We start from the raw sequence: 23,678 nt of genomic DNA on the forward strand, positions 1-23,678 counted from the left end.
AGATTTGAAAGTTGAACTTTTGTCTTCATCTTCCAATTGATCTTTATTTTATAGATGATAAGAGGCTTTAAATATTCAATTTAAACTTAATATAACCGTTAGACACATCAACCAATTGTCAGATATGTTTAAAAACAATTAAAAACATGTTTTATTATCGTGCAGAACGTTCTTATCAATCTAGATGTTATTTTCCTCCTTCGGGCCTTCAAGTCGAGTTCTTGCTTTTGATTACGTTTGGGCGACCTTTGTACGGATTATATCAATCTAGAGCTGGCTTTTAGAGATCCCGAAAATGATTTATTTGTCTCTTGTCTTTTATTTAAGACAACCATAATATTTTGCCTTCAATCTGAAGATCAATCTTGATATGATCATGTCTAATATTCTACATGTTTATTGTTGCAAGTATTCATTCAAATCTTGACTTTTAATTGCTCATTAAATATTGGGAAGATCATATGTGAAATGTCAGCTGATTTTATGCATGTTGCTATTCCAAAAAGATTTTTTTTTTTGTCAATTGTTCTTTAATTGAATAACTAGAACATTCTAGTTAATGTTCTTCCATCAATATTTTTACAAATAACTTAATAAATGACCCAATCTTGAAATGATTTCTTTTTTAATGTTGATTCTTGTCATTTTTCTGAACTGATATGACTATTTATGAGTGCAATGAACTTGTTTATCATGAGAATATTATTTCATAACAATTGAGAATGTTTTCTTCTATATGAGAGGATAAATATTTTGTTGAAGCAATACTTACTACAATTTCTCTTGGTGTTACACAAGTTGTGTCTTATCCATCAAATATCTCTGAGATACTTTAGTATAGATATGAATGTATTGAACACTTTCTTCGTGAATGTGCTAACTTGAAGATGCAATAATCATTATCTTGAATGATTGTTATATGATATATTTCTTTTGATATTTTTTTTTATTATAGAATAAATACTTATGTACTTGTTGATGTGAATGACTTATTGCTTGTTCACTTATGCAATTTATGTTTCTTAAATAAAATTGAAGTACAATATCACCATTCATAAAACTTAATCATTTATTTCATAAGTTTGATGTCATTAAAACATATATCAAAAATGTTTTTACCTCAACACCAATGTCTTTTATGAAATTAATTGTTAACTTTATATATATTTCTTAGATGTGGAATATTTTTCTTCCACTCAATATTTTATTGAGAAAAATTAATACTCAAATTAATCTATTGTATAAATAAGACATATTAGTCCATTCTTTAATTTTTTATCCAACTTTGGTTGATTTTTTTTGCTTAAGTTATATGTAACGATGATGATTCATTAGTTATCTATGTCACTGTGTCAAAGATAGTTGACATATAAATATTTTTGGACTAAATTAATCTCTCCCAAAATTATTTTTTATTTTGAAACTGAATATCACATATATTGCATAGATCAAATAATTACATGTTAACAATTTTTAATATTGTGACATGACTAGTTGTCACCTGATCATCATTGCCAGACATTTCAAACAAAAAATCAACAAAATTTTGATCAAACTTAACTGAGAAATTAACATACCTCATTTATTCAATTATCAAATATTAATTTGAATATTATAATTTCTTAGAAACTACAATAGTGTACGTCTAAAATGTCAGAAATCAATTTATTCTTAAAATTAGTATCCCAAGTACTTACTTCTCCAAACTCTCAACATGAGTATATAAGCTGTACAATTGACCAGCATAAGAATAAGAACCTCTCGATAAAACTCATCATGATTAACGTACGACCAAGAAATTTGGAAATTTGTTTTTGTAACACTACACTAAGAATTAATGAATAAAACAACAAAACTAGTACAAATAGTATTTACCTAACCTATCTACCACAAACACAGACCCACTACAATGGTAGGCCACATATGTGTTGAACATTGTCCAAAGAATCCAAAAGAGGCCCAATGACTTAAAAAATATAAAGAATTTAAGGAGCCATCCCTAATCGTTGACTTGCAAGTTCACAACTAGTATCAACAAATCCAACCCTAAAGTTGACTAAATCAAACTCCATCCACACGTTCATTTGATGATAATGTCCAATTACATAAGCCTCAATTCCCAACAAGTCAGAGTTCCCAAACGTGAAACAATACACAGAATCATTTTTCCACTTTGCCACGTCACCAACTTTATACAACAGCCTCTCCCCTGAAACACTCATCTCCGCCCCTTCAAACACAAGCGTCACCGCCGGTAACGGCGGAAGACCTATCCGACCCGAACCCGACCCAACTCGATAACACAAATCCATAGCTCCTTGGAACACGAAATTCGTGTCTTCCAAAAGGGTCAACACCCCTTTCGTCTGAGCAACGAATTCTTCTCTCAAAGCGGTGTAAACTGGTCCCAAAAGAAACGTAAATTGTGTACCCGAATCTACCATGGTTTGACCCGCCCCGGTATGATCCGGTGATAAAATCGATTTTGGTAGCTGAAGATTCTTTTTCCCGACCCGAATTCCTTCGAGTTGAACCGTGTATGCTACCCGATCGAAATACGGTAACGGGGTTGTCATTTTCACGAGTGGCGTGTATTTCAACGGTCCCAGCCAACCGAAATTCGCGTCGCCGAAGAGTAACACGCCGGAGGAATCATTGCCGGAGATGCAATACGAGAATTTGGGTAACCCCAATTGTGTCACAAACGAGAGTGACCCGCGGTTCATACCCATTAACCCGGTTGTTTTCGAGTCTTCATTTGTGTTTGTACTGAACCCGGAATCCATACACCCGAATATAGTTCCGGGTTGTGCCAACCCGCCGGCGAAAAACGTCTCCATGGCGAGGTTGCCTTCGATGTAAGAAGCGTCGGCGTAGGAGATAGTAGCGTGGCAGAGTTTATTCGGGTCGCATGAAACGGGTACAGGGAAGTCTCGGGTTCGGGTTTTACAAACGGGTGAGGTGCAGGGTATAGGGGTGTATGAAGAAGAGAGGATTGGGTTGAAAATGGAGTTTAAATTTGGAAGCTTTTTGCAGTGTAGCCATGAGAGTTCACTCCCTGTGTCGAGGACCATGGTAACGTTCTGTGGGGGTGAGCCTACTGTTAGTGATACTGTTAATGTTACATTGTGATGGAAAGAGAGTTTGCGTGAGGATGGAGTTTTTTTAAGTGAAATTGTTCCATGTGGGAGTGTTTGGACCTTTAAAGGCATTATGAGAGGAGATGAGAGACAATAAGTGTTTGTTTGGATTTGAAGGAACATGATGAAAAGGGTAATCGTAAGAGGATGAACTAGGAGAAAAACATGGTGGAAGGAGAGTGCTTTCATTGGAGTTGTTTGGTTTTGGTTTGTATTGGATGTTTTGAATTTGAATGGAAAATTTGAAAGGAGAGAGAAGGGGAATGAGATAGTTATGGTATGGTGGTGAAATGTACTATATGTCTCTAAATTCTTATATATAGCTGGATTGAACTATAATTATTTCATGACTTGGAGGGAAAGTGTGTGCCACTTGTTTACTAATTGTTGTAGCAGTCTTCAAAATAGGTCGACTATGTAGGAACCTTTTACACGAACGTTTGTTGTTATATGCTACTTCAATATTGTTATATATTGATTACTTTTTAGACTTGTTAAATAGTGGTTATAATATAACATTGATTCAAATAGAGGCTATATAGTACAATTGCTTATTTAAAATTTCAACGGATCACTATTTTCTACAATCACCAACATTGGTTTTTGTTACATTGAAAACTTTTGCAGCCGTTTTGAAAATAGATTATTATTTTCACATTCATTTTATTATTCCATATAAAAATAGTGCATTACATTCAAGTATTAATATTCTTGTGCACAAGGTGCACTGTATGGTATTTAACCAACTCATATTAGCATTGATGCTCATTGGTTGATTCTCTTAATGACATTATTAGTTAGTATGAAAGGTGAGATAAAGAAAAAGAAGAAAGACAAAGTTTTGATGCTACCAACGCATTCTTGAGGAAAAAGGTCATTGTTTAGAAGGTACAATCCATAGACATAAAGTGCCAAGTTTTAAGAAAATGGGGGGAAAAGGTATAGGTTTAATTGGATGGAGATAATAATAAACTGGCTTGTTATTATCCATTGACTCTTCACCATTAAAAAATTAGAAGGGATGATCATTAGTACTTTAGTACTTCCGAATGGAAGGGATGAAAAGTGTGCACGAACGTTTTTAAGACTATTAAGAGAATCAAGTCTTTAGCATGTACTCTATAATGATAAAATATTAAATTGACTGTGTCCAAATTCTTTTTTTATTATTATAAGTTGAATTTCTATTTACTAGTCTTACACGTGAGGTATGGAAGGTGAACCTTGACTTAACTAACCTGATTAGCTGTGAATTTTAACTATGATGACAGCTTTTGAAAGTAGAATTGCGTCCATTCAACATTTTCCAAAATACACAACAGATAAACTTTTGTACATGTGCCCTTTGGTTATAGAAGTTCGTGGAGAGAATAAAGTGGAATGTGGGTCTTATTGCATTCTTTTCTTTCACATGAAAGTTTTGCATTTAAAAAAGTGTTATTTGATTTAAAAAGGCTAATGATCATACTGTCACAACTAATGTAGTTTGTAATTTTGTTAATGTAATTTTTTACACAATCGATCAGTACATAGCAATTAATTTTTTATACTATATTATGTAGGTTTATAAGTTGAGAAATTCTAAGATGGAGTTGATATATTAATTTATCGGGTGAACTTAAATCTATAACCAATTAATGAATGCTATTGAATTTAATGAAAAAAAGTTAAATTATAGTGTATGTTGCATATCATTACTCTTATATTGTACTTGAGTCCCTAAAATTAATTGAAATCAAACAATTTTTTTTCTTCATATTTTTGTATTTATTTCATTAATTATTTTAATATTTCTTGAATTAATTTCTTTTCCAAATAATAATTTCTTAAACTCTTTATTATTTTCGCATTAATTAATTTGGTTTCTTTTAATATTTTGCTATTTATTATTATTTTTTACCCAGTATTCTTTTTGAATTTTTTTTTTATAGCTTTTGTATTAATTTTTTTAACTTTCTCGAAAATCATTTTAATATCACATCACAAAAATGATGTACCATGGGATCCAAACCATATTCTTAAGATCAATCATCAATCCTTTGCCACCAAGGTAAATTGTTAGATGTGAACAAATATATATATTATATAATTTTTTCAAGGTTTTAAAAAAAGAATAATTGTAATTATTATATATTAAATACTTTTATATATATATATATATAATAAATTAATTATTAATTGAAGTAAAAAATTATACTATTGTATCATCAAATTAAAATTTTAAAGTTATAGTTTTTCTAAATAGTTAAGATTGAACAATAATGGTTGAAATAATAATTTTAAAGTTATAAAATTTCTCAATTTTATTTAGTCTGATTAGGAAATATTGATATTTTGGATAATTGAAATTAAAATTTATATGTCATACTCAATAAAATTAGTTATGATTTCGTCGAAATTTAGATTTCTAAATTATAACTCATAACGTTCTGGCTTTTAGTTTGAAAGAAAATATGAACAAAATGAGCTGTCAAAAGTAAGTTGGTATTGTGTTTGATCATAAACATGTATAGTTTTCTGGTAAACAATGTTAATATAATGTATTTGTCTTCTTTTGTCCTTGTTTGTAATTAATCAATCTGAATATCAATATAGAGACATTTTTAATTATTTGGACTTTCAATTTGAGTATCTTAATTGTTAATTTAATCTTAACGGTCTTATGTGCAATTTTGACATTCTTACCTTACAATTTGAACTTTCGATCATTCATTTAGAAGATTTTTCAAAAAAAGAATTGGGCTTTACGTAAGTAGATTTTTATCTTGATATGACATGATATGGGACCACATGATTTTTGCATGAATATGCAAGTTTATGATTGATTTCATATCTTTGAATAATCCATTCAAAAGCACAAGTTAATAAATAATATGATCATAATCATAATTAACAATTTAATTGACTATTTGTTTATCTTCAAAATAATAATTAAGAATTTTGTCTCAACAATAGTCAATTCAATTATTTAAAATTGGACTTTCGTATCATCGAAATTATATTTTCTCACTCATAGTTAATTTAATTATGTTAGACTAAATCGTTGGATTGTGAAATTAAAGTTTATATATCATATTTAGTCTAACTAGTTAAGATTGAATTGTTGGATTACATATATTTAAATTTCTAAGTCATAATCGATTTAATTAGGTAAGATTGAACTGTCAGATTGTCAAAATTATTATTTTTCGGTCATAGTTAGTCTAACTAGATAAAATTGAACCGTTAGTTATATTTAGTCTAATTAATTAAGATTTAACCGTTGGATTGTCGAAATCTAAATTTATAAGTTATAATTAATATATAACAATACATAAATTTCTCTTAAACTTTCCATTACATGACACTCGGTACATCTATTGATCCACACTCTCCATATCAAATATTTAAATAACATTCATTCTAACACAAAAATATAAAAGAAAAGAAACTAACATGATTCAAATTTAAACAAAACATTTTTAACCGGTGCAATTTGTAAAGAAAAAACTATCACCACATATATAGTTTTTAGCTTACTCTTCATTTATAATTCGAAACAAATGTAAATTTTTTTCAATTTCAACCATTCCTATCACAAATTACACTCTAATGTTAAAGTTAGTCTCGATATAAAACGACGATGAATAAATAATATACAGCTAAATAGGGTAACACGTGCTAGTAGTCCTTGAAGGGCCTTATGTATCGGCCATATTGATATCGTGGTTGTGTATTTAGCCAAAATTGTCTTGTTGTGTTTCATCCTTGCCTAGTGTCTTTCAAGTTCATTTGATCGACCAAACATTCGCTAACTCTGATTGAATAATGTAAAACGATATAATAAAGATGATTAATTGTGTTATAACGTAATAATGGTGAGGTCACAAGTCGATGTCGGTGAAGCAATCGTGAACATAGAAATTTTGAGTTTAGGAAATGAGAAGCGACGTGCAGAGACCACAATAAATTTCTATTTTATTTTAAACTTATTACTTATTAATTATTATTAGCGACTATGTCAAACTTAGATTTCGTTGAATCCAACATTTCCCTTTCTCTAATTTCTAGTGGGGAATTGCTATCATCTTACGAAGACTTTTTGATACTATGTATAAACCCATTATTGCTTATGTAAAAATATAGCTTTTATGATTAAAAAAATTAACAATAAAGTTAACGAATATTTTTTTATGATAAAATGTAATTTAAAAAGTGAAATGTATGTTAAAATTATTTTTATAAGTAAATTATAATATTAGTTGGAAATTTCAAAATAAAACATTATATCATAAAATATGTTTTATTTTAATTTATATTTTTAACAAAAAATGTTAACAACACATTCTCTAATATATATTTTTCTAACATTTTTTTATTAGTTGAATTTTATATAGGATTTCCTAAATTATGTTAAGTTTACTTAAGTTTAGTGGATCTCGTATCAATATTTCGGAAGTAAATAAATAAAGAGTTAAAAAAGTAAGTACATGAGTGTTATATTAGTCTTTCTCATATCATATCCATTACCATCAAATTAATTTTTGTTTAATTGTAATTTTGATCACTTTATTTTCATCAATTTATAAAATTGATTCATTTATTTTAAAAATCGATAATTTTGGATATTCTTTCACAATTTTGAACTAAAAAAATAATTATTTGACATATTTTAAATAATGCGACATAAGATTTAGAACTATTTAGATGTATTAATTATTTATATATTATTAATTAAATTATAAAAATGAATTTATTTCAAAGTTTAAAGTTAAATTTTTAAAAAAATTTATTGTAATTTTGTGAATATAAATCACTCTACATCGTATCATATACTACGTTACTTGAAGCATACATTACCATTTTTTAATTAAAAAATTAAAATGAAAGACTAAACTAATAAATTTTAAAATAAAAAATTCAATTTCATAAATTAATAAAAATAAAACTGCAATTAAGTGAACGATTTTTCATTGATTCTACTAAGAATCTATGGTTAGAGCCAAACTATTTTTGACGCCACTCATGAGTGGTCTTTAATTTCTTCTATTGTTTGTTTTAATTAACAAGACAAGATTGGGGACCATCAAATTCCAATCAATCAAATTTCAATTAGAACAGACCCGAATTTTCTATAAATAATTATCATGTACGAAGAATGTAAAAATTTTTCCACCGATAATATATGATAATTAAACTCTAAAATTAATGTATAATTAATTCAATAAAAGTGTTATATATATATAAATATTCAATAACAATTGACTATGACAGATCAGTCTGTTTCAACTAAATTTTAAAATTAAAGAATATTTTTAAAGTGACAATAATAATTTATTTCCACAATAATAATTTTTAATAAATATAAAATTGATTTATACAAATATTATTTATGTACTTCTGTAATTTCATTATTCACTTATAAATATGTGTGATGATGATAAATTTGTATCCATCACCACTGCATAACAAATGGGATATTAAATATGGAAAGAAACATATTCAAACGGATATTAAAAAATTTCTTTCGTGTTGGAAAATTAGTAATAGAAAATATTCACACAAGCGAAATTACGCTTACCCAAACACAAATACACTCATACAAGAAGCAAAATAAGAAAATACAACTTCTAAATTTAATACGGTTCACTCCCTACATGCATCTACATTCTCACAACAAAATGTTGTTTTACTTAACTTCTAATATTTGCAAACTCTCTCACATAATTTAGTAAGGAAAATTTTTAAACTCTCTCAAAGGCACTCAACTACACAATTAATACACTCAAATGACTATAATTGGTGTGGTGAAAAATTTAAATCAGAGTACTTCTATATTTGAAAATTAATATGTTTTAGTACTATTAAATTAAATTATTAATAATTGAATGAAATATCATCAGTTTAATTATATATTAGATTTAATACTACTAAATTTTTAAAATTTTATTTTTCGAGTTTATTTTAAAATGACGTTTTTTATTATGATTTTAATTAAAATTAAAATTTTAATGTCAATTATAAAAATAATTTGTTTAATTATCAGGATCAAAATTAGATAGATAAATGTACAATTTTTTTTAATTTAATCAACTTTAATAAATACAATAATAACATCTACATAAACAAATTAAAAAAAAAACTATTAATCAAAATGTTCATAATACCAATACTCAATTTTTTTAATAGTATCATAAAGTTTGTCTTTAAATTAACTCTTCATATTTATAATAATTCTCAAATTCTTTATTTTTTGCACTAGATAATATGATACTTGAATGAGTACCAGTGTAACACTTTGAAAAGAAGTTAAAAAAAAGAGATTTGGTATGATTTCTTAATCAGGGTAAGCTGTATGCAGATATGGTGACGCAAGTTGGTTCTTAGCAATCCCAACAGTTAAAGGGGATTCTCTTTCTAAAAATATATTGTCCAAATGTTGTATGCTCATGTATTAAAACACTTGCTGTTTGTCCAAAGGTAGCATGCTGATATATTATAACACTACCTACTATATATATTTTTTGCCCAATAATGCTTAGTAGTTAGTAATCATTTTATTTTTGTTAATTGCAATTTTATTGAATCGTAGCAGCCTCTTTTCCCTTGTTCTCTGTTTAATTGGAGTTGCTTGAAATCGTAGCATTTTCTAACGAAAAGTCCTTACATTGCTTAGTATGGCAAAGGAAGGTATAAATCAAGATTATATTTTAGTTCTATAGTTATTATTACAATTTACAAGACGTGTCAATTAAAAACACTTAATTTTTTTCTTCTTCTTTCTTTTATTCTATTATCTTAAAATATTGCAAGTAAAGATGACAAAAATGTATATAATAGTAGATATATAAAATTTGCTACGGATACAAGATATATAGTTTAACAACTATCAACTATCAGTAAAATAAATGAATATTTTGACTAATCGTTAGATAATGATACAAAGACATATATAATGGTATTCTTCATTAAATTAATAATTTAAATAATTATATTGTAATACACTTTGTCTATGTGTTAATGTAATAATATTTGTGAATTTTGCGATAAATTTTATTTATGTGCCGATGTATTGACAATTTAATATTTTTTGTGTTACCAAAAGAGGAGACAAATTCTATTTAATTGCAAAATAAAAATAATTTTGTACATTAATAATTTTTTTATTTAAAAAATGATATTCTTATTAGAATTTTTATCCTCATATATATCGAATAAAGAATATCTTGACATCCTATTGAGGTACGACTCATGCATATCTAGTCATGATTTTACCACTTTTGGTTGTCTCTAATTTTTGCAATAGTCCCATTGTCTATGAAGTATTCAACACATAAACAACCTTCAAAATTGTTAGAAGAAATTACATAAACAACCTATGAACCTCTTTCAAGATGTTTTGAAAAACTTTGATGTGATTTGAACTAGCACAAGAAGTCTATCTTTTTTATAGTTATTTTATTTAATTGCACTTTTAGTCTCTTTATTTTGATATATTTACAAAAATAGTTTTTCTGATTTAAAATATAATCTTTTGATTCCTTTATTTTTACATTTGTTGCAGTTTTAGTCCAAAAACACAACTTTCTCTTCAACTTCACAATTGAGGCCATGAATCATCATTTTTGGGACTCAAAATAACCGCTTTATAGTTCAAAAGTCTAATATGTGATCAAAACTACAATAAATGTTAAAAAAGAGCGACTAAATAGTTTAATTTTAAAATATGAAAACTATTTTCATGAATATGATAAAATAGAGGGATTAAAAAATACAATTAAACTTAATAGTTTAAAGGGAAATGTTTCCTAACTTAATGATGATTTAGAGTATAAAAATGAAAAAAAAGTTACTAATAACAATGGCCAAATTTGTGTTTGATTGGTGCTGTAGGTAAAATATCTTTATATATTTATTTATATATTTATTTATAGAGAAACTCGTGTGAATCAGTTAAAAAAATATCTCTTTAAATTTTTGTTTGATTCAGTATGTAAAATTTATTTACATATTTATAACGTTAACAAAAAAAAAGACACAAACTGACCCATAAAATCCTATAACAGTATAAACTACTCCAGTACTTAAATATTTAGCTGATACAAAATGTTATGTCAAGCTCATTCAAAATAAAATCTCAAATAAATAGAAAAAAAATATTTGTGACTCTAATCTAAGTAAATGACATTAACAAGCCGCCTATTTAACGTGTTTAGTGACAATATTGATTTAGAAGGACCACCTACTCCTTACAAATATTTATATCTATGTATATCTATATATCTATCAATAACGAATCATTGAGGTAAATTTTACTCTCGTACTAATAAAAAATACAAGATACCATGTGACTAAGTTTAGTGTGAAAACATCTTTGATAGGTATTTCCAATGTGAACCACCCCTTTTATGGACAATCAGACTAGTCCTAACAACCGGCTTAAGACGGTGACACAACAAATATATTTGACAAATTAAGTCCTTACTGAAACTTGTGGCATGTACTCAAAAGCCTTCACTTCCTAAGCTTTTATTTCACAAAATATCAACTTTTTGGAATGGTGATATTCTTATATTAAACGTGGCAATATTTATTCTGGGGACACCTGGTAGTATTTCTGTTAATTTTTTATTATTCAGTTTATTTATTTACTTTTGAAGTGTGACTGAATCATAAGATAAGTCATATGTCATAAATCATTTCAAAAGGAAAAAAATTCGTAATCTAAAAACAAAAACACGAAAAGAAAAAATCACAGTATAAATCCCAGATGAAAATCAGTGGAAAATTGCCACTGTATCAGACGTCATGAACTCTTTGCCGTAGCTAGAAGTTGTCATGAACAATTGTATTAGTGAAGTTTAGAATTTTTGTTTTAACTTTTTTAATTATGCATTTCAAAGATTAAATTTGTCCCACATATTTTTTTTTATTAGAAACCAAAACATCTCATTACTTTAATTTTAAATTACAACTCACACACAACCTCCTATTGCTATCCCTCCTATATATTTTTATTCTCATAGTAGTCCTAAATACAAGGATTCAGATCCTTCAATAATCTCAATTGTAATAAATATAACAGGATTTTCATCTAGGAACAAGATTATCAAAATCACATATTAATATTAATATGTAAATTCGTACGAATTTATATATTTAAGTATAAAAAACACATTAATTCATTGGTAGATTTAAAATTGATAAATTTGTTATAAAGACTGAATTAACACCGATGGATTCATAAATTTACGGTAAATTAAGCTAATACGTTAATTTTACCCTAATTTTAAAATAGGTTAAATTTTTTAAGTCTGATTCAAAAAATACTTTTTTTAGTGTTCCCTAATACGTTTGAGACGAACATTTACTCTTTTTAAACTCAAATGAACTATTATCTTCTTTTTTCTTTGAACTCACGCACGACTTCATCTTTACCGTCACCGTAAACAATCAACAAGTCACGAAAGATTCGCAAGTCTCGAATAGTTATATAATTTACTTAATTTAATATAATATTAATTTATGAATATAAAACTTTATGGTAATTTTATATACTTTTACTATATAATTAAATTGTAAGTTTAGATTATTAATGAATTTATGATATTATAAAAATATATATTAATTCTAATATGAAATAAATTCGATAAATTTATATATCGATACTTAGAGATAAATTTCCACTATCAATTGGGCCATTGAACTCGGGTTTTACAAAAGTAACATGTACAAAACAAATTTATTTAATACTCGAACTTAAGTCAGCAAAGGTGTTAACTTAATTGCATCACTTACGGTTATACAGAGTTTCCAATTTTCAAATTTGTTACAATATACTAGTGCTTTTTTGAAGATTTTTTTTGTTAAATCTTACACTATATATATAAAAGCATCATTTTGAAAATCAGACCAATCAATTCAAACCACATCCTATGTGAACCAGATATATGGCTAATCTAGTTGAGCAGAAAATTGTTAGTCTTCCCATAATCCCTTAAAAAAACAGTTGCTTTTACTTTGACATTTGACATATACAATGCCATGTGTTATAATTTTAGTGAAAGGAGTACACACTATACCAAAACTGAACTCTTTTTCTCCAATCGAGCTTCAGAGTTAAATTCAGATGTTTTTGTGAAGCATGATTATATGGTTTTTACATATATATTAGTATCTTCAATTAATTAAATGAAAAAAAAAACATTTTTATAACTATAATAAAATATATTCAAATATTGAAGTTTGTAAAAGTATACACTCTGTAGAACTGCAGGAGTGTTGACCACTAACTATAAAATGCTAACTAATAGTAACTAACACTAGCAAACTAGTCCATCTTCAGTCTTCACCCAACTGTATAAACGAATTTAATAAATTTAAATATAAGCAAATCTCAATTAAATAATAAGATTTTTTTTATTAAACTTAAATATTAAAAAGAAAATGTTAATTAATCTAATAGCGATATCTATCTACTTTTAATGTTACTTTTTCAAGAACACCTTCAAATTAATTCATTGAAATTTTAAGGAGAAAACCATGATAATTAAAGATAATTTAATGAACGTAATTAATTTTTACATGAAATTAAAACAAATAAAATATATTTTACTTACTATCATTCTTAAAACACGTGAGAGTAGTCAATTTTATTTGTAATTGAGTTTAGATAAAGTAATAAAACATATTTACTCTAATACTTCTCTATTGAGTTGATCCCTCCTTAGTATGACAATGAGACGACTCAAAAACGAATTTTGCCACCTTCGCCTTTACTTGTAATTAATTGAAAAAAAAATTATATGTTTCTATTTTTTATTGTAGTTATATTAATCGAAAAAAACTTTTATATTTTCTATTTTTTTATTGTAGTTGCAATTTAAATCTTCATTTCCATTTTCGAAGGGGTTGGGTTTCTCTATTCTAATCCTAAATCCGTTCTTAATTAATTTAAAAGTTATATATTATAATTAATAGAATAAAATGATAATTATTAATATAATATTTTCTAAACAATATATTTTATTATGTATTTATAACATTAATAATGCACCAATACCTAACAAAAATAATTTGATAAAAGTAGTCTGATTTCTATTTCATTTATACATTTTTCATAATATGTGTGAAATGATCAAATGACTCAATTATTATGAATCAAATGAAGTATAAATTTAGTATAAGCGGGTTCAAGACAGGTGAAGAGCGGATATCAACACCCCAAACTCATCTTAATCCCCGAGATTCAACTTCAATGAAGACTCATACTTGTACCCGATCAAAACAAATATTTCTTATCATAATCAAGACGGATTCAAGTAGATACTTGGTGGTGCGTGTTGTGTGTCATATCTAATATCTCCTCAAACAAATATCTTCTTAAAGAGAAAGTTATGTTCCTAAAAAATAATACTATTTGTAGTTTTGTAAAATATAAAGGCATGTGCATTGTGGTGAAATTATTGGCACTAGAATGGCGTGCGGGGGCAAAATTCAACTAATCTAAAATCCATCCAGCAGTGCACGTGCAATTATTTTCTTCTTTCTTACTCACTTGAAAAAAACTCAATTTCTCTTTAGCTATGTACACTTTTGGTTCTTAGGTACACGCCAAGTGGTTTGGCCACCCCCACCAAAACTGAGCTATCTTTGCCAATAATAGTGTTTTTCAAACGTGTACAACTTTTTCCTTTGCCAAAACAAGTAACATGTCTTAGGAATGGACATCCATTTTCCATTTGTTTATTTTTAGTTTGCTTCCAAGCATAATAGCTTTTCAACTTGCACTGCCTTCTAAGAACTCCCAAACAAAGAATATATAACCTTTTCAATCTTCAAATCAAGCAGTAAAATTTCGTGAGCCGTTTGGTTCAAAAAATGTAGATTTTTATTAAGTTGAATCTGAATTATCCGATCTCAATCAGTGGCTAATGTTGCTGTTCTGCCCTCATACTTCTCCTGCTAAAAAAATGAGCAGTGTTGACTACTTATATCGATGTAAAACGATGTACAAAAGTACATACCTGAAGAAATTTGTTGAATAGCAGTATGATACTCTCCATGATTCAATGTTCATTATCTATTAGATGAAAGAAAGCAAATAAATAAATCGCGAACTACTACGAGACAGGTGAAATTGAGAAACTAAAATGTTTGACTAGAATCAAATAATAGATTGCTTTGCTCAATGGTGTAGAGATCTTCTAACAGAAAATCCAGCATCGTATATGCCATCAGCAACAATCAATTCAAGGCAGTGTCCTTAACATGCATTTGAACTCGTGTTGTTGAAGGAAACAAAAAAACAAAAAAAACCAATGACCATAATTTGAGATATCATAAAAACTGAACCTAAATGAAGTTTATCAATGACTAGAAAGAACACAACAATAATCAATATGAAAGTGCTTCAGTTCATTATCAAAGTAAAACCAAGGCACTGATCATCATGCCCCCTTCCCACAATAGATTCTGATTTTTCTAAGTTCCCCTCCATTGTTTTCTGACTTTCTGCTTCAAATCTCCATTCGAATTTGCTACAAAATCGAACTCGAACATAATTCACCATATATCTGCAGCAGAAAATGTCAAGATTGCATTGTGCATATCCTGAACTCAATCATTCTCATTATGTACTTTAAACTTCGAGGGAACCAAGAAACAAAGCTAAGATTTTTATCCTCCTCTCATAATGGAATCACCACGATCTCATTCCACTGTTTACATCCATAGACCAAGTCCTTCGTGACCGCTGAGAAGGATCCATATTGGAAGAATTAGTCCTCAAAGATCTGGAATGTGTACTAGAAATAGAAGGCTGATTCCGAACTCCACCTCTAAAACAACCAAAGAAATGTCCAAACAAGCTTCTGAAACCACCTCTCTCCCTTTCTCTACTCCCTCCAGAAGACCAAGAAATCCTCCTGGGTTCGCCACCGTTATTAAATGCACCATCCATTTCAGTATAAACAACAGGTAGTTCCCTCTCAGCACCTCTTCTCCCACCAGCAAATCTCCCAACAGCAAAACCACCACCAGGTAATCTCCAAATAGTTAAACCAACATTATTATCTTCCTCATTCAAACCAACTGATTGCGACTGCGTTTGCGATTGCAATTCATTATCAGAAGGTAACTCATGACGACAAACAGGACAAGAATTGTGAAGTGCAAGCCAAGGTAAAATACAATCAGGATGATAAATATGTTTACAAGGCATTTCTCTAACAACAGTACCTAACTGAAAAGCCTCTTTGCAAACTGCACAGTGTGATTCCATATCCAAATGACACCCATTGATTTCAATAGTTGGTAATGAATCAACGGCTGTTTTTGAAGCTGGTGGATGTTCATATCTTCCAATACCGTTGATTTCAATCTGAGAAAGTTGTTCTAACAGTCTATCAAATCCAGATCCCAAAAGAAACTCTGACATACTTGGTGGTAAAGGTCTAAGACCAGAACCAGCACCATCATCATAGAAAAGCTCAAACCCACGACTCTCTCCTGTGCTACCACCTTCTGTTACCTCCGTTGATCCACTTCCGCGTAGGACGATCACCGGATTGAAAGGTGACCGGTCACCTCCGTTGCGGCGGGTTCGACGGAGAAAAGGTGGACGAGAATTGTCATCGGAACCGGGATGTTGACCGATCATGTACATAGCAGCAGCAGGAAAACGTCGGCGGCGAGAGTCCACGTGGACAGAATGGGATGGATGTTCGATTTCCTCGACAAATCCGCCGTCACAATCGGGACAAGTAACCGTTTCTTGTCTCCCTACCCTAACAAATCGACTGCATCTGTAACACCAATACGAGGATGTCCCTGAAGACATCATCTGTAGTATACTAGATCTTGTGAAAAACTCTAAACTTGATCCAAACCCAGTAACCCAAATTCAAAATAAAAACACCCCACAAAGTCAGAATCACTTTTTATGTTGTTCAAAAAATCGACGAAAAATAAAATTAGATATTTGAAGATATAGGAAGGGATCGTGTGGGTATTGTTAATTTCAAGCGTGTGAAAAGGGAAAGAAAAATTTCAAAAAAATTGAATTGAAATTGAAATTGTGTGGAATTGGGAGGGTTTCCATGGGAGAGTGTGACGACAGATACATGTGTCGCGTGAAACGAAGATAAAAGAGAAACCGCGTTTTCATTTTTTGTTAGCGTATCAATAACGCTTTTATTGTGTGACACGTGGCTTTATGTTGTTGGATGGTTTCGAAACAACAGCTTAACAAAGATAAAACGTTGCAGCCGAATGAGCCGTTTTAGAAGAGGAGTTAGCCAGCCGCACAGGCAAGCTTCAAGCATTGCTACAGGTACATAATTTTTCGATGGCTTTTTATTAATCTACGCTGAGAACTTAGAACAACGTGGCCACATTCTAATCATTTGTAGTCTTTTCAATTTAAATCTTGTTTAATTTTTTGACAAAAAAAATTGATTATTATTCTCACGATGACTATCTGACTTCGATTATTAGATCAAATATGAAAAGTATAAATTATAAGTATTTCTATTTTAAATATATGTATATTAGTATATATATTTTAAAATAATACTATTAACCAAAATTTTATTATTAAATATATAGCTATACCATTTTTGTGAAATTTAAAGCAAAAATATTAAATAAATCATTAAATAAATTTTTTGACTCAATAATTCTTTAGACTATGGAAAACATTTAATTATTTCTTTTAATGGTAAGAAGACATTCAATTATTGCTTTTTTAAAGTTTAAAACAGACGAATAAAGGAGAAAACTTTTTTTGACAAGTGATAAAAGGAGGAAATATTTTAAATTATAGTAATATTTTTCTAAATAAAAATTTGAAAGTGAAGCTATTTTAAAATATTACTATATATATTAACATTAAAAATTCATATTAACCAGGTATAATTCTATTGCATGTCAGAACAATATAATAGTTTGCAGAATCTAATTTATTACCAATTTTTTTAATAAGTATAGTTATACCATTTTTGTGAAATTTAAACTATAAATACTAAATAATTCGTTACATTAAAAATAATTCCATAATTCTTTAGAATGTAGAAAAGAAAATCGATAATAGGTTTTTTAAACAAACAAATAAAACTCTTCTTGACAAGTAACAAAGGAGTTTTAAAAAATTATGAGAATATATTTTTATAATTATAAATTTAAAAATAAAACTATTTTAAATTATAATGATTCGTATAAAAAATTATAAACTAGTATAATGATTTGTATAATCTAATTTATTATCGAAGTTTATTAACAAATATAGTTATATCATTTTTGAGGAAGATGCAACTTAAAGGTAAAGAACATTTTAAAATTTTGAATAAATTTATATTTGTCTTTTTGTGAAGAATTATACTATTTATGTGAAATATATAAAGTAAAATATATTACCCAATTCATTAATTTTTTACTCGTTAATTCATTAGACTATAAAAAACATTTCATACTTGCTTTTTGATTTGGGTATATTCTATACTTGTTTCTTAAATAGACAAATTAACGAAAATACTTTTTTTTTACAAGACTTAAAGGAGAATTTTTTTTATGAATAAAAGAGAAAACTTAAGTTGATAATATGAGATTAAATAAATTATATTGTCCTCAAATTACAACCTCTTATATATATAATTTTCAAAATATTTATAATTAAAGTCAAATATTTTCAATAATTCAATTATTATAATTGATTGATATCATAAAAATATTTACTGTAGCAATATTTGTATAAATTACAATATAAAACTATTTTAAAATATAATTATACATAAAAATTTAAAATTCATAATAATCAATTAATTTTGCATGTTCAAAAAAATATAATGATTTATAAAATCTAATCTATATCTATATATCTTGAAGTGAATTTTGATGATGTAATAAGTGAAATGCTTTTAAGACGTTTAGGTTGATGAAATAAATTTGATTTATTGAGTGAAATTTGACAAAAATAATATATAAATTATGTGTGGTGACATGTTTTATAAATATTTGAGGAAAAAGAGGTAGATTTTAAAAAATGTTTAAATCGCTAGAAGGAGGGGTTGAACCTCCGACCTTGTGGTTAACAGCCACACGCTCTAACCAACTGAGCTATTCCAGCTACTTGTTATTTATTTTAATTTTGTACGTTTCATACTGAACCATCAATTTCAGTTTTTGCTCATAACCCTTCAATTCCAGCTACTTGTCCTCACCATTTCCAATATCATTACCAACCTATTTTGTCATGGCAACATTCACAATTCCAAGATTATAATTTTGATGGAGAAATTTCTGTTAATTATAAGTCTCTTCAAAAGGGAAATTTTAAGGGATTAGCTAATACCCTTCAACTAGCATAGGTCATAAGTGGACGGGTATTATTATTATTATTGATTGGTGCAGATGATTTAAATTAGCTCTACTATATATTTGTCTTTTTGGTGTTTAAGAAAAGTATTGTTTTGTATAAGTGAACTTTTCAGTTTTCTGCAAAATGCTTTTGTCTTGTGCTTGATTCCAACAACTCCATACATTACTTTCTGTTATTTTGTCTTAAATTTTATGAATTTGATTGAATGAATATTGTTTTTAGTCAAAAAAAAAAAAAAAAAACTCTTTGGTCCATTTTATATGTAAAAAAATAGTACCTTAACTTACAAATACACTTTTCAAAGCAAGTACCTTAACTTACAAGACATTTTGTTCCTTCAAAGCAAGTGGACAAAAATTGTGATCGTTAAAGCCAGACACAATTTTCATAAAGGAGGGAACTTCATCGAAAAAATGGTGGTTGGTTAAAGATGGTGGCAGGAGATAATTAGTGGCAAGAAGAAGTGAGAGATGACACTAATTGCTTACGATTACAGGTAGATATACTTTGTTTACTAAAATGCATTAACATTTTTACTTATAAATAGGAACGAAATAGTATATTTCAAAAGAGGTGGTGTGGGTATCAAAACAACAATAGAGATAATACTTGTCTTTTTTTTGGGTAGAAAGACTTGACATTGGACTGGGCCCAAATATTACTTATCTGTTGCATATTAGCCCAGATTGAACAATTTAGGGCTTGCCTGAATAGTTGATCATGCCTTTTCATAAATTTGTGCATATTTGTTTTTAATTATTTTTTCGGTTGAAAAAAACAATTGTTTTTCTAGATTCTACCTATTTTGACTAGAAAGAAGATATAGACAGGGGATTCTCATGATTTTTTTCTTCTTAAAACCAATCATAAATGATGTTTATTAAGGAGGTGTTGATATGCCAACCTGTTTATGAGAAATACTACATATTCTTTGAATTGTTTTCAACATGATTTCTATAGTGCTTTTATTTCTATGGAATGAAGTAAATAATTAAATACATAGAAAAGAAATAAGCTTACATTATTAAAATTATAATTAGAAAAAAATTGTTAGCATCTAATAAGTTGTGTTCTTTATTATTAGATAAAGGAATCTCCATACTCTTATAAACTCTAAAAAAACTTGTTAGGATTCTATTTGTCATGCATATTATCAAATTAGTATTTTCACACACACATATAAATATATAGATAGGAACTCATTTGACGGCGTTTAAAAAATAAATAATTTTGATATTCAATAAAATCACAATGCCATTATAATTTATGAAATTATCATGACTCCAAACATGCTAAAGATTAAGTTCCAACAATTTTGCACATGCATAACAAATGAAACAAACTTCTCATAATGTAATAGCAGTGTTGATTGGCTCAGCATTAGAAATTGAATCAATAATTGAAATGATTGAACATGTTACAAGCCAAAATCAAAATTCCAGAAGACAGAGCACTGTGAATCACTAACCTTAAAGATTGCTAAAACAATACCAAACAAAAATTGTGACAATAACATATGAAAAGAATAAAATAAAAATTAAAGAGAAGTGAAAAAAGAACTGATCATGCAGGGCAAAATGTAATGGCATAACGTTTTGCCAAACAAGTCATAAGGGAAGTTGAATCATCATAAGCATAACTATAAGCACGAGGACAAACTGTCTTAAAAACACGAGCAAACAAAGTTGGCTTGCAAATATTTGGATCAGCAAATTCCCCACTACAACAATACTTGTCTGATTTTGTAGCCAAACAAGCACTTTTACATCCCACAACTTTTCCATCATGTTTTACAACAAGTGAAGATGGACAGCAAGCATTCAAATCAGCTTCACAAGAAGCAACACCACAACCACCACCACCACCACCACCAACTGGTTTCATTGACATTGGAAGGTTAAAACCGTCCACCAAACTAACATCATAGTAATGCATAGCTGATTGAGATGTTCCAAGTGTCATTTCTACAAGTGTAGCCGGAGGGACACCACCTACTCCCCTGCATTTCAAAACCCCTCCACAGTCTCCGGTTTGACATAAACCTTTTTCCGTTGTTTCATCGAACCAACATCCTTGTCTACCCCATATTCTACCTGACCATTTGTTTGGAACTTGGAGAACAATTTCTTCCCCGCTTGGGAGGTGAAATCCACCCTCTTTAATTGAAGGCTGTCCTCCATTGCTAAGAATTCCTGGCCATACACTCTCTTTGCAATTGTTTACTATTATCAGTTGAATCCCTTTTCCATATGTAACAACACCTGATCATGACAAATAAATAAGCTCTCAAGAATTTAAGCTAGTTTGAGAGAATATGTGGGAGCATAAAAAGGAGAAGATTACCTGAGACAGAGATGGAGAGTAGAAAGCAGAAGAAAATGAAGTGATGCGAGGAAGTAGTCATTGTGTTTAGGAATGTGGAACCGTTTGTGTTATTCTGAGAATGTGTTAAGAGTGATGAAAGTGAGTGTGATATATTATGGCATGGGATGGTGGTGCAGACTGCAGGGGAACGTGTTTGTTATTAGTTTCCTTCTTTTTAGCCATTTTCTGCTTTTATGTGTTTGAAAACGGTTTGTTACCTTGACCACTTTCATGGCTTATTACCCAACACTACTTCTCATATTTCTCACATTGAAATTATTTTAAATATTAATGAAATAAAATTTAATTTAAGATTAATAATAATAACACTTAACATTGAAACGATTTTACTTATTTATTATATTTTAAATTTGAGATTATAGTAATAGAACTATTAACCTTTAACACAATAATGGAAAAGATTTTAAACTTTATCATCAATATGATACTTTTTTTTATATTTATGTTTGTTTTTTAGGTTATCTAAAATTTGAAAGTGTAGCTTCAACTTAAACTTCAAGATATAAGGTGTTGTTCCACAGATTCAAATAGACTATATCTCTCATATGTGTTAAGTTCAAAATATGTTTTCCTTATATTATTAATTGCTTGAGGATATCACAAAAATATTAATTTAAATTTTATAACAATACCCTTATTTACTCATATATTAACTATTGTTCGGTATTCTAAAAAAACTATTTTTCAATGTCAGATATTCTAACTGATTAGAGTGCCTTCGTCTTTTGTTTTAAGGTTTTAGGATTGTATTTGGTATTTGGATCACATGCTTGAGCTTAGTTTCGTAGTAGAGAACATTTAACTATAATCTCGAACTCTTTTTGTTCACATGACCAAATTATATCCCCACAAACATAGCTAGATTAGTTGAGGTGGTGCTAAAGTCATAACACATGGATAACCAATCATGAATATACAAAAGGGATAAACTAACCTATATACTCAAACAAGATTAAGATATCTATGATTCTAGAGACAATTCCTCACCCTCAATAAACTTCTAACGTCTACTTAACCTTATTGTGAATGTGCAGAATGAGACACACAATTAGACATACATTCCTTTTTTGTACCTTATTTGATTATTATCAATCATATAAAAATATTTAGTGGAGACCATGTACCCAAATTAGGGTTGAGTCTAATACATGAAAAAGACTCAACTCAAGAACATGGATGTCTATATAATGTGAAAAGGCAAAGAGAAAAACATATATTGTCATTCATTCTAAAAGACAAAGTTAACCTCTAATTAAGTATTATTGATTGTGATGAGAACGAAAACCTAAATATATACTCTACATCTACACTATAATAACAACTATATTAATTAAAGAAATTTAAATATTAGGAATATTATGAAACTTGTTGTAAAATTAATATTATTTTATCTTATAAATATGTGTAGTTGATTTTTTTTGGATTCTTATATAATACAAAATTTATTTATGCAATTCTTAAATGATAAATAATATCAACGAAAACAAACAATACCCATATATCTACATGAAATTAATAAGCCCAAATTGAAATGAAAAAATGTTGTGGGCTGAGGAGTGGTGAGTGGATTTAGGTATTAGATTGAGAAGAAAATAAAAAATTATAAATAAATATTAATTTAATTGTAATTTTAATCTCTCTATTATTATTAATTTACGGAATTGATTCTCTTATTTTAAAGTCGATTATTTTAATATTTTCTTTAAATTTTAATACTAAAAAAAATAACGGTTTGACATATTTTAAAGGACGTAAAATACAATTCTATGATATGTAACTATTTAAATGAATTAATTATT

General features: G+C 28.4%; 3 protein-coding genes and 1 non-coding gene across 4 annotated transcripts; all 4 read right to left on the reverse strand.

Annotated features, from left to right (window-relative positions):
- Positions 1–1,759: 1,759 nt before the first annotated feature.
- On the reverse strand, positions 1,760–3,526 carry LOC101510723 (aspartic proteinase PCS1). The gene has a single exon (XM_004503101.4). It carries the CDS (start codon positions 3,327–3,329, stop codon positions 1,986–1,988), a length of 1,344 nt encoding a protein of 447 aa, XP_004503158.1. The 5' UTR covers positions 3,330–3,526; the 3' UTR covers positions 1,760–1,985.
- Positions 3,527–15,258: 11,732 nt separating this feature from the next.
- On the reverse strand, positions 15,259–17,346 carry LOC101511045 (probable E3 ubiquitin-protein ligase RHC2A). The gene has a single exon (XM_004503102.4). It carries the CDS (start codon positions 16,960–16,962, stop codon positions 15,820–15,822), a length of 1,143 nt encoding a protein of 380 aa, XP_004503159.1. The 5' UTR covers positions 16,963–17,346; the 3' UTR covers positions 15,259–15,819.
- Positions 17,347–19,168: 1,822 nt separating this feature from the next.
- Positions 19,169–19,242, reverse strand: TRNAN-GUU (transfer RNA asparagine (anticodon GUU)). The gene has a single exon. It is a non-coding gene; the product is annotated as a tRNA-Asn (tRNA).
- Positions 19,243–20,893: 1,651 nt separating this feature from the next.
- LOC101496341 (thaumatin-like protein) lies at positions 20,894–22,061 on the reverse strand. Its single transcript, XM_004503139.4, has 2 exons — positions 21,838–22,061; positions 20,894–21,755 (listed from the first exon to the last, which is right to left on the reverse strand). The coding sequence occupies exons 1-2, from the start codon at positions 21,896–21,898 to the stop codon at positions 21,058–21,060; spliced, it is 759 nt and encodes a 252-aa protein (XP_004503196.1). The 5' UTR covers positions 21,899–22,061; the 3' UTR covers positions 20,894–21,057.
- Between the last annotated feature and the right edge of the window lie 1,617 nt (positions 22,062–23,678).

This window comes from Cicer arietinum, chromosome 6 (genome assembly GCF_000331145.2).
Source record: "Cicer arietinum cultivar CDC Frontier isolate Library 1 chromosome 6, Cicar.CDCFrontier_v2.0, whole genome shotgun sequence".
Classification (NCBI taxonomy): Eukaryota; Viridiplantae; Streptophyta; class Magnoliopsida; order Fabales; family Fabaceae; genus Cicer; species Cicer arietinum.

Coding starts and splice junctions, on each gene's coding strand:
- LOC101510723 (XM_004503101.4), bottom strand. CDS start 3,329: ATGAAAGCACTCTCCTTCCACCATGTTTTTCTCCTAGTTCATCCTCTT.
- LOC101511045 (XM_004503102.4), bottom strand. CDS start 16,962: ATGATGTCTTCAGGGACATCCTCGTATTGGTGTTACAGATGCAGTCGA.
- LOC101496341 (XM_004503139.4), bottom strand. CDS start 21,898: ATGACTACTTCCTCGCATCACTTCATTTTCTTCTGCTTTCTACTCTCC. Junction 21,756..21,837: donor ACTCTCCATCTCTGTCTCAG/GTAATCTTCTCC, acceptor TGTCATGATCAG/GTGTTGTTACATATGGAAAA.